This window comes from Phyllobates terribilis, unplaced genomic scaffold (genome assembly GCF_046119375.1).
Source record: "Phyllobates terribilis strain yellow unplaced genomic scaffold, ASM4611937v1 Scaffold_1__5_contigs__length_1240528914, whole genome shotgun sequence".
In the NCBI taxonomy this organism is placed as follows: Eukaryota; Metazoa; Chordata; class Amphibia; order Anura; family Dendrobatidae; genus Phyllobates; species Phyllobates terribilis.
Window position 1 is genome coordinate 750448445 of NW_027362761.1, and position 19274 is coordinate 750467718.

At 40.6% G+C, this 19274-nt stretch overlaps 1 protein-coding gene across 1 annotated transcript; it reads right to left on the reverse strand.

The window, feature by feature from the left end:
• Positions 1 to 1315: 1315 nt before the first annotated feature.
• On the reverse strand, positions 1316 to 19240 carry LOC141149324 (mpv17-like protein 2). The gene is made up of 7 exons (XM_073636883.1): positions 19131 to 19240; positions 14139 to 14207; positions 13150 to 13413; positions 10447 to 10608; positions 9567 to 9643; positions 8336 to 8464; positions 1316 to 2356 (listed from the first exon to the last, which is right to left on the reverse strand). The coding sequence occupies exons 3-7, from the start codon at positions 13334 to 13336 to the stop codon at positions 2246 to 2248; spliced, it is 666 nt and encodes a 221-aa protein (XP_073492984.1). The 5' UTR covers positions 13337 to 13413; positions 14139 to 14207; positions 19131 to 19240; the 3' UTR covers positions 1316 to 2245.
• Between the last annotated feature and the right edge of the window lie 34 nt (positions 19241 to 19274).

The following is a 19274-nucleotide window of genomic DNA, read 5'->3' on the forward strand; positions in this document are numbered from 1 at the left end:
TCAAAGGCCATCATGTTGCAGAGGAGCAAGATGGTAACGAAGGTCTATCCTCTTCAGCAATGAGTCCGGGTTGTGTCACGGATGAGATGATACTCTGGAGACCATGTGGGCAATGTCATGAAGACGACTTTACAAGGGAACATCACACCGATCCTACTTCTCAGGTTATGGTATGGAGTGGTATAATGTACAGTAGCCAGACCCTTCTAGTCTTCATTACATGTACACTAACTTGGTGTTACTTTGGTTGTAGAAGAAATGTTACAGCAGTTTCTTTAAGGGGTCCCAGGAGCAGTTTTTCAACACACCACCAGGCCGCATGTTGCTCATAAAAGTTTGAGCAGCTTGCATGACCTAATCTTGCTTCCACAGCCTCCAGACTTCTCTCACATCAAACCCATCTGGGACCTCAGTGGTGGCAAATGAAAAGGAAACTGCCAGCAGCGGCTCTTGATTTGTGTCTGGATGCCCAGGGTCTACCTGCACTATGTACTTTACAGGAGACTATCTACACAAGCAAAGTCCCTTCCTGTAATTAGTCTCTATCTCTGCAGCTAAAGATGAATTGTCCTAACAGACAGTGGACAACAACTTCAATAAGAGTCAGCGAGGGACCTGGTGGCAGGCACATTAGGGCAGTTTTACGGGCATAAGACGTAATTTTCTGTAAACAAAATGTACAATTTTGATATTTGATATAAAACAAATATGATTTTTGAAATGACAGTTACTAAGTACTAGTACTGTTCACGCAGCTTCCCCTTGATCAAACGAGTCGGATGAATAACTAGGGTATAGGACCTACTTTCTATTAACACTTCAAAGCAGTAGCTGGCTTCTTTTCCAAGGGCATCTGTTAAACTCATTTAAGAGGATCTATCACAAAGTCTGATCATTCAGGCATCATGCTCTTGGAAAACATTATAAAAAAAAACAAAACACAAACACATTACTGGAGTGTCCGAGTCTAAGTAGAGCTGTAGCATAGGGAGGAGAGATACCCCAGGCTTCTAGTAGGCAACATAGTTAACGATCCTAGTGGAAAAATAGGCAATCAACAATAAAGATAACTAGCAGGTAAGCATCAGCCAAAAGGTAGTGACTTAGTTTGTGTTTCTGGTGAAATTTTATAAAAAAAAAAAAAAAAAAAAAAAAGAAGTGTGTTGACAGTAAGACAAGCCTAGATACAGCGTTGCTTCGGAAAGCTTCATCCTTGCATTCATCTCTGCTTTCCTAAGGGTAAAAATTGTAAAAGTAACAAACATTTAGGTGCAAAAGAATAAAGTGACAATCTTGAGATGCAGTGACACACGGATTTAAGTGCTTCCATGATTTATTTTTATACATGATGTATTACAATTCAATCTCTTCAAAAAGCAATCTGATAGAAAGAAAAAGGAATGGTGTAGATAAGGCAGTGCTGAATTCTGACTTTAGCATATTTTACATGCAAACATTATACAGATCAATTGTTTTACATGCACATTAGAAACAGAGCAGACTTACAGATTGGCAGATGTGAACAGCATTCCAACCACACCAGTAAAAAAAATCCTTACATAATAGAAAGCTTTATAAAAACCCTAAAAAACAATTCTGCGAGTTAAATGTTCATTCTCCAACACCTCGCCCCAGTACTACGTGTACCATGGTCCCCCGCCGGTCCCAGTTTACATTTCAGCACTCACAATGTACCCTATTTGACTGCTGCAGACGATCACTTGACCCAGAGCTGATGTCAGTAAGTACAGCATGTGGGTGCTGAAGATGTCAGATGGCAATACATCACTGCTGTGGGACGAGGACCATGGGAGACTGCTGGTCATTTTGCTATTTTAACATTTATTTCCATGATATAAGTATCAGTAAGTTTCACTACTCATTGTAGTATTTTCTGGCCAGTATATATTAATAAGGCAACCATTTGTTTAGTTCAATGTACATAGAGATAATTCTATACAAAATATACAGAAAATAAAGGAAATTAAGTAGAATTTCAAAAGTACTAGACAGAATTGTGAACCCCCCGCTTCATATAATCACTCATGTTCAGAAGGAAATATCTTGATCTTGTACAGAAATGCCACTTTCATCTCCCACAATATCAATAGCATAATAAAGCACTATAATAAATATTGCTCAAAAACAATGTCTTAAGGCAATACGGTACAGCACTCGAGAATGGCAAAATAGTTACCATCCAAGTACAAAGCGCATGGAGGTGGAAATAGACATTTCTTGTCATTCATAATTTCTCATCTATGGTCTTTGGCAAATGTGAGGATGTGGTGCAGATCTTGTCCGGCGTACATACATTTCTATTATCGGATTCCATGTCTGCTGAAGACTCCTCAACCTGCAACCCAAGTGATAGGAAAGCCAATGTTATAATCATGTATGGTCTGTAGTGGAAACACAATCTTTTTATTTATATAGCGCCAACATATTCCACAGCGCTTTACAATTCAGACAATTTACAGACATTATCGGCACTGTCCCCATTAGGGCTCACAATCTACATTCCCTACCAGTAGCACACATTGCTGCCGTCCATGCAGGACAGTGACTCGTCAGACTAGCTCCTCTTCTCTCTATATATCTGGGAATCCCATCCAATCATTAAAAGGGGAATGAGGCGAGTGGGTGGGCGAGTGGGTGGGTGGGTGGGAGGGAGGGAGGGAATGACGGCATCCTATATGGCTATGGCTATGGCTGTCTGCTAAAACCAAACTTATCTAGCATGACTCCCTCAGTTACCGCACATGATTCTAAATGGTGTAAAATACAGATTTTTGGAATGGTTGTACATTGCCATAGGGTTCTCCACCCTCCCTACACCTAAGGTCTGGTGGCTAAAAGCTGCACCTTTCTAACAGTTATTTCCCATGGGGCAGGTGAGGCAACAGGTTTTGAGAGTACCGAGGTCTCCGGAATACCTGTCAACACAAATGAACAGGACCCGCAGAGTCAATTGATAGAAAATCTTGTTTTTTGGTCGTTTTGTAAAAATTCTGTGTGTGTCTATAGAAAAGTCATTTTACATAGAGGTTGTACAGGATTAGAAAATCATGGCAGCTTTCTTCCAAAAACAGTGGCACACCTGTTACAGGGTGTATGTGTAAGTGCAGTTCAGCTCCACTGAAGTTACAGGGTTGTACCAAAATTATTAAGCTATCCAATGGATAATGGCCAACTTACCGATCTCGGAAAACATGGCTCTAGAAGCAGAGAATCGGGCCCTGCCTGCAGAACCCTGTCTTGAATGGAGTGGATGTGCGCATTTTCGACCTCTGCTCCATTCAATGTCTACGGGACTGTTGGAGAAACCCCCTAATATGACTGAGCTGCAATACCATGTGCAACCTGTAGACAGACATGGAACTTTTTTTTTTCTTTTTTTTTTTTTTTTTTTAAACGTTATTCGACATCTACAGAAACCTTCTTAAATGCTTGGATCTTCGGATGAAAATAATTTTTCAAAGAGGAACTCATTAAAAATCTTGTACCATTTCAGAATGAGTTACCAGTGAATCTGTCAGCGAGCTTACCAGCTAGAGATTATAACACTTATCTTTCTTCTCTTGAACAATCTTGTAAGAGGATTTATGACCACATCAGTTCAGCTCAACTTTGATGTGGTTATAAATCAACTTAAAAGGGTTTAGGAGAATAAAGAGAAGCGTTACCAATCCCTGCGGTCAGAAGTTCACCGACAAGTTACCAGTGAATCAATTCTACAGCCTGCAATGAATAGGAATTCATAGAGGCTATAGAACTCTACTGTCCAAAATTTAAGGAAACTATTGCAAAAGGTACCTTGTCAAAAATGCATGTTTTCTGTAAAAAAAAATCCAAATCTTAATTGCCCTATACCAGCCTTCTAAGTCTTGTCAGATTCTTGGAAACCATGCAAGGTTTTTCTCACCTCACCCACTGTTTTTCAATCTTAAGGGCTTTCCGATTTATATACAGTTGAAACCAGAAGTTTACATACACTATATAAAAAGACACATATGCCTGTTTTTCTCAATATCTGACATGAAATCAGAATAAACCTTTCCCGTTTTAGGTCAATTAGGATTATCATAATTTTTTAATATTTGCCAGAATAATGAGAGAGAGAGAATGCTTTAAGGCATTTTTATTGCTTACTGCAAAGTCAAAAGTACATTTCATTAGTATTTGGTACCATTGCCCTTAAACTGAATGACTTGGGTCAAACGTTTGGGATATCCTTCCACAAGCTTCTCACAATAGTTGGTCGGAATTTGGGCCCATTCCTCCTGACAAAACTGGTGTAACTGATCCAGGTTTGTAGGTCTTCTTGCTCGCACCTGCCTTTTCAGCTTTGCCCATACATTTTCAATAGGATTGAGATCAGGGCTTTGTGATAGCCATGCCAAAACACTAGACTTTGTTATCCTTAAGCCACTTTGTTACCATTGTCCATTTGGAAGACCAATTTCTGCCCAAGCTTTAACTTCCTGGCTGATGTCTTGAGACGTTGCTTCAGTATTGCCACAATCTTCTTTTCTCGTGATGCCAACTATTTTGAAGTGCACTAGTCCCTCCTGCAGCAAAACCCCACAACATGATGCTGCCACCCCTGTGTTTCCCAGTTGGGATGGTGTTTTTAGGCTTCCAAGCTTCTCCGTTTTTCCTCCAAACGTAACAATGGTCATTATGCCCAAAAAGTTAAGTTTTAGTTTCATCAGACCACAGGACATGTCTCCAAAAATTAAGGTCTTTGTTCCTGTGTGCATTTGAAAACATTAACCCCTTTGCAACCCATGCCGTATTAGTACGCACATTTGCGTACCCCCCGTTCAGTGAGGGCTGCTGCGCTGAGCCCTCACTGAACCGAGCACATGTCAGCTGATTCTTACCACTAACATGTGCCCGCAACAGCCGCGGGTGGAATCGCGATCCACCCGCAGCTGTTAACATGTTAAATGCCGCTGTCAATCTCCGACAGCGGCATTTAATGCGCGCTTCCGGGTAGCGCGTCATAGGCCCTGCCGTAACGTGATCGCGGGTCACCGATGGGTGGGCATGACAACCCAGGGTCTGCAGCAGACGCCTGTGGTTGTCATGATCTGGTCGCTATGAGCGCCACCTAGTGGTCGGCGCTCATAGCACAGGACCATTTCTGCTGCATGCAGGGGGATCTGCTCGTCCCCTGTATGTAGCAGAGCCGATCGGATAGTTGCTGCTTCTAGTCTCCTATGGAGACTATTGAAGCATGCAGTAAGTGAAAAAAAAACGTTTTTAAAAATATTAAAAAAAATATAAAAGTTTAAATCACCCCCTTTTCGCCCCATTCAAAATAAAATATATAAAAAAAAAAAACCTACATAGACATATTTGGTATCGCCGCGTTCAGAATCGCCCGATCTATCAATATAAAAAAAGAATTAATCCGATCGGTAAACGGCGTAACGAGAAAAAAATTCTAAACGCCAGAATTACGTTTTTTGGTCGCCGCAAAATTGCAATAACGGGCGATCAAAACACCGGATCTACCCCAAAATGTTATCAATAAAAACGTCAGCCCGGCGCGCAAAAATTAAGCCCTCGATAGCACTATTTGGGGCTTCATATGGGGCACATTATAACCTCGCCCGAGTGTTAAAAATGTTGTCTCAACATGTGCTGAGAGGAGGAGCAGGGTGCCCAACTACTCTTTATACTGAGGGTCAGTGCTGAGGAGGCTAATAAATTGGTTTTACAATACTGAATGTGTCATGTTGCAACTTTTCTTGCAATTATTACCGTGGATCAGTCCTGATATTAGGCCTCCTTGTCTTCCAACTCTTACCAGTCATCTCGCTTCAAACTGGGAAAAATTGATAGTTCGCCAAGGTTTGTCACAGACCCGTGGTGTCATGACCCCTATTTGATAACTTAGCATTTCTTCCTGTAGTCAAATGACACTCATTATTGCCCTCTTCTTCTAATATAAGGCTTTGCCACATTCACTGGGGATTCTATCATTGCCCCACTACACTGTGTGCAGAATTATTAGGAAAAGTTGTATTTTAGAGGATTATTTTTATTATTGATCAACAACTATGTTCTCATTCAACCCAAAAGACTCATAAATATCCAAGCTTAATATTTTTGGAAGTTGGAGTGTTTTTTTTTTTTAGATTTGGCCATCTTAGGAGGATATCTGTTTGTGCAGGTAACTATTACTGTGCAGAATTATTAGGCAACTTAATAAAAACCAAATATAATCCCATGTCACTTGTTTATTTTCACCAGGTAAACCAATATCAGTGCACAACATTTAGAAATAAACATTTCTGACATGCAAAAACAAAAAAATTAGTGATCAATATAGCCACCTTTCTTTATGATGACACTCAACAGCCTTCCATCCATAGATTCTGTCAGTTGCTTGTCTGTTTTCGATCAACATTGCGTGCAGCAGCCACCACAGCCTCCCAGCCACTGTTCCGAGAGGTGTACTGTTTTCCCTCCCTGTAGATCTCACATTTTATGATGGACCACAGGTTCTCTATGGGGTTCAGATCAGGTGAACAAGGGGGCAATGTCATTATTTTTTCTTCTTTTAGACCTTTACTGGCCAGCCACGCTGTGGAGTAGTTGGATGCATGTGATGGAGCATTGTCCTGCATGAAAATCATGTTTTTCTTGAACGATACCGACTTCTTTCTGTACCACTGCTTGAAGAAGTTGTCTTCCAGAAACTGGCAGTAGGTCTGGGAGTTGAGCTTCACTCCATCCTCAACCCTAAAAGGTCCCACAAGTTCATCTTTGATGATACCAGCCCATACCAGTACCCCACCTCCACCTTGCTGGCGTCTGAGTCGGAGTGGAGCTCTCTGCCCTTTATTGGTCCAGCCTCTGGCCCATCCATCTGTCCCATCAAGAGTCACTCTCATTTCATCAGTCCATAAAACCTTTGAAAAATCAGTCTTAAGATATTTCTTGGCCCATTCTTGACGTTTTATCTTATGTTTCTTGTTCAAAGGTGGTCATTTTTCAGCCTTCCTTACCTTGGCCATGTCCCTGAGTATCGCACACCTTGTGCTATTTGATACTCCAGTAACGTTGCAGCTCTGAAATATGGTAAAACTGGTGACGAATGGCATCTTGGCAGTTTCACGCTTGATTTTCCTCAATTCATGGGCAGTTATTTTGCGCCTTTTTTGGTCAACACACTTCTTGCGACCCTGTTGGCTATTTGCCATGAAACACTTGATTGTTCGGTGATCGCGCTGCAAAAGTTTGGAAATTTCAAGACTGCTGCATCCCTCTGCAAGACATCTCACAATTTTGGACTTTTCAGAGCCCGTCAAATCTCTCTTCTGACCCATTTTGCCAAAGGAAAGGAAGTTGCCTAATAATTAAGCACACCTTATATAGGGTGATGATGTCATTAGTCAACACCCCTCCTCATTACAGAGATGCACATCACCAGATTTACTTAATTGGTAGTTGGCTCTCAAGCCTATGCAGCTTGGAGTAGGACAACATGTATAAAAAATATCATGTGATCAAAATACGCATTTGCCTAATAATTCTGCACACAGTGTAGAGTGTTCTTTCCCAGAGTGAATATTATCTTGGTATGAGCATATTCAATTTAAAAATCTCCTGCAGTCACTTCAGGGGGTGCTACTCCCACCACCTTCAAAGCACCATCTTCCCATGTGGTTTCTCTTCTTTATCGCTTACTATGAGGACCAACGGACTCAATCTCTTCTTTTATAAGCTCATTGGAGCAAAACTTTGCAATTAGTTTGTCTACAGCGGATCAGCAAAAAATTATTTGACTGACAAATTACTTTTGACTTGCCAAGTGAAAGGAAAGAATTAGATTATTTCCAGATGGTATAGGTGTCCCACACTTTTACATAAGCTTTACCCTGCGGTGCTAGAGGAGTTCTTGAGGTGCATTACAGAGGCAGGCAGTGTGGTTGCCATGCTCTAAGCTTCCGCAAGAAGAAGATAACTACCGAAACGTGCGTCGGGGTGGGAGCCACACTTACTATCAGGATCCTATACAGGTATAGGTTTATTTTCTTTTCTTTGAGCCTTGCCAATCACAGCTATTGAGAGAAATATATAATCCTATGTGTGCACTGCCGCAGAGATTTAATAAGCACAGATCTTGGTCTTAGACATGGCCCAGATCTCTCTGTTGGCCCCTCAATTGCAAAGAGATAGATCAGATTCTCCTAGCTCCACTGCCTAGCAGAGGTAGGTCACACACAACCTGCTCAAACTATTAGAAGGATGAAGTTTATGATTTTGTGATTTATTTACACACTGAAAATCAAATGTTGAAAAGACAATTAAGTCTCACCCTGTGTTTGAGATATGACAGGTAGGTGTCCCAGCCTACTGTGATCACATTAATGTAAATGACACGATACTTAGGTGACAGGAAATAAAAGTTGATCATTTGGGCAGCAGGCCACACAGTCCAGTCAGCCTGAAAAAAAAAAAAAAAAAACAATAAAAACCTTGTTAGTCAATGTAATTTATGGCAATAAGATTAATGTAATCCAGGTGATATGGCGCTCTAGTAAATGAGCATATAGATAAAACGTCACCATAAAAACAAAAAACAGTTTATTTAAAGTAAAACGCGTTTCAGCTGCAAACAGCCTTCATCAGGTATAGCATATGTTGTGTACCTGATGAAGCCTTTCGGCAGCTAAATGCATTATATTTTAAATAAAGCCACTTTCAATTTTAAGGTGACCTTTTAAGTCCACTGATTTTATTTCTTCTTTGTTATTGTCTGGAGCTCTTCTTATAGGCGACACCTTCACATTTCAGGTGGGTTGCACCTGGATGAAATGCGATCTCTCTCCCCCTAAATGCTACATGAAGTTGTGCCCTGATGTGCACATCTCAGCCAGGTGAGAGTCCTCATACTGATATACTATCATTATTTACCAAATTACTATGCTCAGATACAGCTGTATTTCTCCCCTTTTTCTCCTTTTAGGCTAAGTGCCCACGATGCAGAAATGCTCCGGATTTTTCCTGAGCGTTTCTGCATCTCCCTGGCAGAAAAAAAAAGCATGCGGATTGTACATGCGTTTTTCCTGCCATGGAAGAGTTCTTCACATGCATTTCCGCATGCGGGTTGTCAAGCGATTTCCAAGCGATTTTAGCATCACTTGGAAAGTGCTTGACAACTTGTTCACACTATATAAATCCATGCAACCGGCATGGATTTATATAGTCTGTCCAAGTTAATAGTTGAAAAAAAGATTAAAAATGGTAAAAAAATAATAAAAAAAAAAAAACATTATACCTACCTTCTGATGGCCCACGGTCTTTTCTCCGCTGTGTCCGGCTCGCGATTGTCTAAAAGGACCTGCCATGACGTCATTTAGTCATGTGACGGGTTATCATTGGGGAACATTGCAGACCTTCTACCAAGCGTTTAAGCGTTTCTGCAGTGGAATTGCCGCTGCGGAAACACTTAAAAAAAAGCATAGTGGGCACACAGCCTTAGATGAGATCAACTCCATTTATATTAAGAATATCATTCAAACCAGAAATCATTTGCACACACGCACCTTATAAAACTCCCAAAACTTGTCTTTAAACTCAGCAAAGCTGTCTTCTAATTTCTGTCCTTCCATTAGGCCCATACCTGTACACGGACAAGGGTATGAAGGAGAAAAAAAAGAAAAAGAATAAAAAAAAAAAAAAAGATTTGAAGCCTGTACTAGTTTCAAATATGTACACATCTGCCACAGTATAACATAGCCGCAAATTGATATTTTAAAAACTGCACAAATGTACAGTATTCATACAGAAGCGTCTATGGATTTACTTTGTAGACTGTAGTGTATGCAACAGGTATCGAGACTATGCCACAGCACTAGCAGGCATTGGGACTCGGGATGTAAATTGCTGATGAACACTTATAGAAACACTCAGAAACAGATCACACTGAAGGGTAAATCGCTAACTCTAAAAAAGGACATCTGCCTTTAGCCAGCACCTAGGGCATGTATAATAAGCCTTCGAGCAAGTGCACCCAGTATGCTGCCTAATAAAGCATCTTGTAAACTCAATTTCTTTAGTGCTGAGCAAGGAACGAAAATTTATTGCATGCTATATATAAGACTGATACACGAATGCTACATTCAGGTGACCGAGTTAAAGGGAATCTGTCAATACGAGAAGTAGGACAGCAGGAGGATGATTCAATTTATTATTACAATTTAAAAAACAATAGATCGATACGCTCTTGGGATTCACACAGTAAATACTGCTGCCAGAGATTGAAAGCGGATTTTAAAAGGTTAACAGCACTGGGTGGAGCTCGGCTCAGATTGCGGATGTTAGAAGCAGTTGATGGCTGAATATTGCAGCCAATAAAGCAAAATTGGGGACCCACCATATGACGCGTTCATCAAGAAGTGTTCTAATATTGTAAGGAAATCTTACCCAAGAAGTACCATAGTCCTAGAAAAGGGGAAGCCGCCAGTTGGTCAATTAGAACCTTTCGCAAAACAATTTTGATCCCACGGCCAGGAAAAGTCCTATCCAGCCACGAATACCAAAAGTGCATCATGGGGCCCATAGAGCAACCTATAGCAAACATACGACCTGCCAGGAAAATCAGAATAAAGGTCACATTTCATTACAATATCCCAGTACATCAAATCACACTTATGTTATATCTTATATTAGGAAAAAAAAATGTACGTACACAATATGCATTGTTTTGTAGCCAGACATAATTCACACCACTAAGTGTTTGCCCCCTTCCTTCTTATTCTTTTGCATTTTTGTCACAGTTAAAAGTTTCAGATCACAAAACAAGTGTAAATATTAGACAAAGATAACCCAATTAAACACAAAATACAGTTTTTAAATTAAGGTCTTTATTATGAAGGGAAAAAGAAATCCAAACCAACAGGGCCCTGTGTGAAAAAGTTATTGTCCCCTAAAATCTAATAACTGGCTGGACCACCCTTCGCAGCAACGACTACAATTAAGTGTTTGCGATAACTGGCAATGAGTCCTTTATAACACTCTGGAGGAATTTTGGCCCACTCATCTTTGCAAAATTGTTGCAATTCAGCCACATTGGTGGGTTTCCCAGCATGAACAGTCTTTTTAAAGGTCATGCCAAAACATCTCAGATTAAGGTCAGTACATTGACTAGGCCACTCCAAAGTCTTAATTTTGTTTTTCTTAAGCCATTCAGAGGTGGACTTGCTGGTGTGTTTTGTATGATTGTCCGGCTGCATAACCCAAGTGTGCTTCAGCTTGAGGTCACAAACAGATGGCCGGACATTCTCCTTCAGGATTTTTTTGGTAGACCGCAGAATTCATGGTTCCATTTACCACAGCAAGTCTTCCAGGTCCTGAAGCAGCAAAACAGCCCCAGACCATCCCACTACCACCACCATATTTTACTGTTGGTATGATGTTCCTTTTCTGAACTGCTGTGTTACTTTTAAGCCAGATGTAATGGGACATACACCTTTCAAAAAATTCAACTTTTGTCTCATCAGTCCACAGAGTATTCTCCCAAGAGTCTTAGCGATCATCTAGATGTTTTCTGAAAAAACTGAGATGAGCCTTTATGTTCTTTTAGCTCAGCAGTGGTTTTCATCTTAGGACTCTGCCATGTAAGCCATTTTTGCCCAGTCTCTTTCTTAAGGTCAGTGTTCATGACGCCACCATAACTGAGGCAAGTGAGGCCTGCAGTTGTTTGGATGTTGTTGTGGGGTCTTTTGTGACCTCTTGGATGAGTCATCGTTGCGCTCTTGGGGTAATTTTGGTCTGACGGCCACTCTTGAGAAATTTCACCACTTTTCCATGTTTTCGCCATTTGTGGATAATGGCTCTCACTGTGGTTTCATGAAGTCCCAAAGCTTTATAACCTTTTCCAGACTGATAGATCTTAATTACTTGGTTTCTCATTTGTTCCTGAATTTCTTTTTATTGCAGCATGAGGTATAGCTTTTGAGGAACTTTTTGGCTACTTTACTTTGTTAGGCAGGTCCTATTTAAGTGATTTCTTGATTGAGAACAGGTGTAGCAGTAATCAGGCCTGTGTGTGGCTAGTGAAAAGCCAGCTGTGATAAACCAGTGTTAATTTAGGTTTTAAGGAGGGGGGGGGGGGAAATCACTTTTTCACACAGGGCACTGTAGGTTTGGATTTCTTTTTCCCTTAATAAAGACCTTCAAAACGGCATTTTGTGTTTACTTGTGTTATCTTTGTCTAATATTTAAATTTGTTTTGTGATCTGAAACATTTAAGTGTGACAAACATGCAAAAGAATAAGAAATCAGGAAGGAGGCAAACACTTTTTCACACCACTGTATGTATTACTGTAGGCTTGGAAGGGGATATATTTCTACCACAGGACTTAAAGGAGTTGCTGAATAAAAACAAGTTATCACCTACCCAGAGTCCACTTCTGCTCCCGGTGTCTGTTATGGGCTAACATCACGATAAAAAGCTGCAGCCAATTTCTAAGCTCAGCAGTTCATACCATTTATAAGGGCAAAGTGCTGAGCTCACTGATAGGCTGCTGCACTGTCAATGTGATGTTAGCACCGTAGACAGTAGACATTGGGAGACAGACTTAGAGCTGGACCCAGGGACAGTGAATAAAGCATTTTTTTTTTTTTTTTTTTTAAACAAGCTGTGCCTGTGTACAGGGTTATCAGAAAACACATTTTAATGAATTAACATATCCCTTAAAAGGGGTTTGCCCACAATTTTTTTTTAAATGGATTGTTTTGAAACAATAAACAGGTCAGTTCTGACTTTTCAGCACCCCCATTGATTCAGCGCAGGACGAACTCCATTCGGAAGTCAACAAAAATACTGATGCCTGTGATTGCTGTATCCAATCAGGTGACTGGCCATCATCTGATGACACCGCGATTCTAGTCACCTGGCCGCTGCAGCCAATCACAGGCTTCAGCGGTCCTGGTAACTTTCTGAACTGAGAAGATAATGCTTCTGGATGCAGTACGGATCTCCGGCCTGCGTTCAATCCGCTAAAAAGGTGAGTACGCCTCTGTTTATGGCTTTAAAAACATCCATTCCTAAATAAACTTTTTTCTTCAGTGTCAGACAACTTCTTTTAGCGGTTCTTTACTTAGTGATTGTGAGAGAACATTTACCTGTCCGCATCCAGTCTCGCTGTTTATCTGGATGTCTTCTCAGCTCTCGCGTCTGCTGGATAGTATCACCAATGCCCAGCAATGCTCCACAGCTAACTGTGTTGGTGACCAACAGAAATCGTCCCCTAAAGAAAGGCTTCCAATAGTCCGATACTCGAGCTAACAGCACTCTACCCTGGGGAAGCATCTTGTCCGAATGTTACCGACTGCTGGATACAGTCCCACATGGACCTGGGACAGTACTCGCTGAGGGTTACCTGTAGGCTACATAAAACCAATAGGAATGAGTACCAATATGTTCTTAACTACATCACACCAGCTCACTCATAGAATAAATATTGGTTTAAAAAATGGAAAATGTTTAATTTTATTTAAAAAACAAAATATATAAAACATTTTTTAGTTTTAAAGAATATAAATTTGGTATTATGTTTTCGACCAGCAGAAAAAAATGTGGCATGTTTAAAAAAACAAAAGAAACAGGATTATTGCTACATTCCATCTCCCAAAAATTGTAATAACAAGCAAAAAAAAAAAAAAAAAAAAAAAGTCTTAGGTTCCCCAAAATGGTACCAGTGAAAGTAAGAACTACAAGTTATACTGTAATTTTTTTTATTATGACTTGTATGCTAGACTAATTTGTAGAGAGTTCAGAAAACAGTTTACAATAACAATCATTTTAGCAACAAGGAGAGAAGGCATTTAACTTTATTACTACACATTAGCGCAAAATGTTATTGTGGCCATTACCATCGTTCAATACAGCAAAGCGGCCCACAGACCATATAGATTGTGTAGCCTGGCTCCACATCCATCTAGCCGGACGGATTGGTGAGAGTATTTATGCTGGAGCCAGAGAAGGATATGAACAGTAATTTAACTGCATATAAAAAAGCAATAATAGTTGTACATCATGACGTGACAGTCAGGTGTCTGGATTTCTAGTTTAAGAAAGAAAAAGACAGTAAAGAAAAATGGAGATTAAATACCTCTCAAATCAAAACGGGACCAGCAGGATATGGGACAAGGTACATCCCACCGGATTGCGATTCAGTGACCTACAAAAAAAGGAGCAGAATGATCAAGCAATTTGCAGGGATTGCTACCAAACCATATTGGAAGCCTAGGATCTGAAGAGTAAGAATGGCCTGCTAGTATCAAGGTGTGATATCAAGAGGATGCTCTTCGGGAATCTTGAAGACAGCAGGAGATTGAGGCTGAGACACAGAATTCAGGGAGGTGTCACTTGTAAGTGCTGTTTACCAACTGTGAAGGATTTATCACTAAGATTAACATTGCCCGGTTACTGTAGTTCGGCAACACCCCCTCTTGTGATTAGAACCTCACTGTCTATGGAGATTGTACATACAGAGCCTGGTGTGGGCGGGGTTAGCTTTCTCAACTCTGCTTCATTCTAAATCTAAAAGCTCTGATTGTATCAGAACTGCTGCACCCAGTAATCTAAGTGATACGTCGCTGGATTCAGCTTCTCTTTACCTGCATCATACTGCTCTCAGATGAGATTGCAGAAACCTGCTGACAGATTCCCTTTAAGGATGTCCAGAGTAATCACTGAGAAGGAAGATATCCAACAGCCATTTCCAGAGGACTCTTCCAGCTGCATGGAGATTAGCTGATATAGCTGCACTATGCCATTTCCAGAGTCTCTGCTTTGCTTTATACAGGGGATTCCATGTGAGGGTCTGCTACATATATATCCAGTGTAGGTCACTTCTGAGAGCATTACCTGCAACTGTCCGCACCAGCAGATTTTGCTACAGGTCCGCAGGTAAGCCACAATATTTGGGCTTTGAAGATTTTGTCTTCGCCATGGAAATTCCGATGCAATTACACTAATTAAAATGGTACTTTCCCACTGCAGAACTACAGCAGAAATAAATCAGTGATTCTCCTAATTTGCTGCATTGACCCCCCTGAGGGAATATACTATAAATGCAAATTAACACATGCAGTGAAATGAGCATAATTAAAATGCAAATAAAAAAAACAAAAACAAAAAACACCACACATTCACATGACTGACACCAAGGAAACTGGTAGGGAAAACAAGGATATTCACTAGGTGAATATACTGTATATTTTCAGCATGCTTGGCTGCATGGATGACCCCACTAACCCATCAGAGTTAACTCTACATTTTTTTGCACTCTCTTTTTCCTCCCTTATTCACAACAGGCATAATTTTTTGACTTTTCCAACTACAGGTGCTTCTCACAAAATTAGAATATCATCAAAAAGTTAATTTATTTCAGTTCTTCAATACAAAAAGTGAAACTCATTATATAGAGTCATTACAAACAGAGTGATCTATTTCAAGTGTTTACTTCTGTTAATGTTGATGATTATGGATTACAGCCAATGAAAACACAAAAGTCATTATCTCAGTAAATTAGAATAATTAACAAAAAAAAAAAAACACCTGCAAAGGCTTCCTAAGCATTTAAAAAGGTCCCTTAGTCTGTTTCAGTAGGCTCCACAATCATGAGGAAGACTGCTGACTTGACAGATGTCCAGAAGGCAGTCACTGACACACTCCACAAGGAAGGTAAGCCACAAAAGATCATTGCTAAAGAAGCTGGCTGTTCACAGAGTGCTGTATCCAAGCATAATAATGGAAAGTTGAGTGGAAGGAAAAAGTGTGGTAGGAAAAGGTGCACAAGCAACCGGGATAACCGCAGCCTTGAATGGCCTTTTCTTAACAATCCTTTCAAAAACTTGGGGGGAGATTCATAAGGAGTGGAACTGCTGCTGGAGTCGCAGCTTCAAGAGCCACCACACACAGACGTATCCAGGACATGGGCTACAAGTGTCGCATTCCTTGTGTCAAGCCACTCATGACCAATAGACAACTCCAGAAGCGTCTTACCTGGGCCAAGGAGAAAAAGACCTGGACTGTTGCTCAGTGGTCCAAGGTCTTGTTTTCAGATGAAAGTAAATTTTGCATTTAATTTGGAAATCAAGGTCCCAGAGTTTGGAGGAAGAGTGGAGAGGCCACAATCCGAGCTGCTTGAAATCTAGTGTGAAGTTTCCACAATCAGTGATGGTTTGGGGAGCCATGTCATCTGCTGGTGTAGGTCCACTGTGTTTTATCAAGACCAAAGTCAGAGCAGCCGTCTACCAGGAAATTTTAGAGCACTTCATGCTTCCCTCTGCCGTCAAGATTTTTGGAGATGGAAATCTCATTCTCCAGCAGGACTTGGCACCTGTCCACACTGCCAAAAGTACCAATACCTGGTTTAAAAACACTATCACTGTGCTTGACTGGCCAGCAAACTCGCCTGACCTTAACCCCATAGAGAATCTATGGGGTATTGTCAAGAGGAAGATGAGAGACACCAGACCCAACAATGCAGACGAGCTGAAGGCTGCTATCAAAGCAACCTGGGCTTCCATAACACCTCAGCAGTGCCACAGGCTGATCGCCTCCATGCCACGCCGCATTGATGCAGTAATTGATGCAAAAGGATCCCCGACCAAGTATTGAGTGCATTTACTGAACATACATTTCAGTAGGACAACATTTCAGATTTTAAAACATTTTTCAAGCTGTTATAAAGTATTCTAATTTACTGAGATAATAACTTTTGTGTTTTCATTGGCTGTAAGCCATAATCATCAACATTAACAGAAATAAACACTTGAAATAGATCACTGTTTGTAATATACAGTATATATATATATATATATATATATATATATATATATATATATATATATATATATATATATATATATATATATATATATGAGCTTCACTTTTAGTATTGAAGAACTGAAATAAATGTACTTTTTGATGATATTCTAATTTAGTGAGATGCACCTTTATATAGTCATATGACAGCAAAGATATTTTTGAATGAAAACATTCACTTTCCATACAATGCACTGAACAATGGCGGGGGGGGGGTTGATTATTTAAGCATAGTGAAATTGGATAACAAAACGCAATCCTACAATTTTTGGGGTGGATTAGTTTTTATGGTGTTGACTGCGCTTTAAAAATACAAATTTCATATAAATAACCCCACAAAAATATACAAGTAGTGGACTTCAGATCCTGATAAGACTATCTGTCCCTCAGGAGATGCATAATATGTACATAAAGAAGACAAACAATTACCTCAGTCTCTCTAACTTCCAAAGTCTAAGGCCACGTGCACACGTTGAGTATTTTTTGAGGTTTTTACAAATAGTAAGCCAAAACAAGGTGTGGGGGATCAACACAGAAGTGGTGACGTGTTTCTATTAGACTTTTCCTCTTTTCGGCTTACAAATACAGTACGTTAAACCAACACATCTCACTAGCTAGTCTCGCGTTTCGCTGTCCCTCTCAAAAAAACAACTCCTCAGGAGGCACCAATTCATAAAGACTAGTGATGAGCTCAAGTGATGGTTACTGTAGTTTGCCTAGGGTGCTCGGGAATGCACCGAGTATCGCAGGTGCTCGAGTGACATATTCGAATCCCCATGGTCGCATGTTTCGCGGCTGTTAGACACAAAACATGCAGGGATTACCTGTCAAACACGGGCAATCCCTGCATGTTTTGTAGGTGTTTAACAGCAACGGGGATCCAAACATGTCACTCGAGCTTTTTAATTTTAAAAAGAATGTGTGTGGGAGGCCTAGTGATGTAATACCTTATCCACTAGGGTCCAGTGAATAGTTATATAGGTATTAGATGATCACCCCTATACATTCACAAGGCAAATCCTATCGTACTACAGTGTAATTTATTTAATGGCTTTCAGCTTGATCTCGAGCCATTGCAGCTTGGGTGAAAGCTGTGTAGGAAGATCGACCTTGTACAAGCCTCTAGCTCCGCCATGGTCTTCTTTGCCGTTATCTTGACTGCATCAAGCCATCAGGTTGCTGATCTTCCTTGTTCCTTCTAATCTTCCCACCATGATAAACATGGTGTACTAAGACAGCCGTAAAGGCAAGCTCAAATCTAACTCATGCCCCGTACATAGACTGGCCCTTTATTATCATTGTGATCATCGCTATCTGTGTTTGAACTGATTGTATAACTACCAGAAATCAATATATTTTCCTTATTTCACATCTTATGATTTCTAGGTCACTTATGAATGGGAGCCCCTTTAATCACATCCATCACTCTAATTCACAGTGAGAGTCCATACATAAATGCTAAGACCACTGTCACTAATGATGTGGCACTACCAGCCCGGTCTCCATAGCTCACAATGAAATAGATCACTCGGTGTGCAAAGACTATATAATATAGGAGTTTCACTTGTTGTATTGAAGAACTGAAATAAATTAACTTTTTGATGATATTCTAATTTTGTGAGATGCACCTGTAGGTTTGTTTTTGGAACGAGAAAAATAGTGTGAGTGTGGGGTGTCAATTTAATTAAAAAAAAAAAATTATTATAATATATATATATATATATATAACCCCCCCTGGATCTAACCATTTGCTGTCAGAGGCAGGTGTTGGCTGTGTAACACAGCTGGCACCCCTTGAAAATAAAACAGGCCCAACTTCTGAGCCCGCTCCAAACACACACACACACACACCTGACTGTGACCTACATGTACAGTACATCACATATCAGGAAGGGGTTAGCACAAAAAAAGTGGTGCTACTGAAAAATAACTCCTCATGCAAAAACACAAAAAAAACCTCATAGCGCAGGGCGGATTACAGCATCATCATCATCTCTGAAAGGGGAGACACAAAAAATAATCCTGCGCTCTAACACAATAGGTGAGGCTGACAAAGGGTTAATAGTGACTGTTCCTCCCTACAGGCAGCTTAGTGGAAACCGGACACCCCGGCTCCTCTAGTCACTGACAGCAAGCGCAGTGTACCCGAGCACGGTGTAACCCAGGGTAACACTCGCTGGCCCCAGATCCCCGCACAGTAACCATTGCATTCGGTGCGGTAATGGGGCATCAGTCATACTGCTGCTATATACAACCCGGGTGCACTCACCTGCTAGGAGGACAGGACGCAGCTCAGGTATCTGCTAAACATGTGATTCCGGCTTCAGACATATGACCAGAAGTGAGCCTCGAGCACCGGAAGTGAACTGTCTCCGCCATCTTTAGTGAGGGAAAGCCAAAGAATACATTCTGT

What these genes read in the sequence shown, in the direction of transcription:
- LOC141149324 (XM_073636883.1), bottom strand. Translation starts at nt 13,336, where the DNA reads ATGCTTCCCCAGGGTAGAGTGCTGTTAGCTCGAGTATCGGACTATTGG. An exon ending in GCGAGACTGGATGCGGACAG is followed by an intron (nt 10,609 to 13,149) that starts GTAAATGTTCTC and finishes TTTTCCTGGCAG; the next exon opens with GTCGTATGTTTGCTATAGGT. An exon ending in AGTTTTGGGAGTTTTATAAG is followed by an intron (nt 8,465 to 9,566) that starts GTGCGTGTGTGC and finishes TTTTTTTTTCAG; the next exon opens with GCTGACTGGACTGTGTGGCC.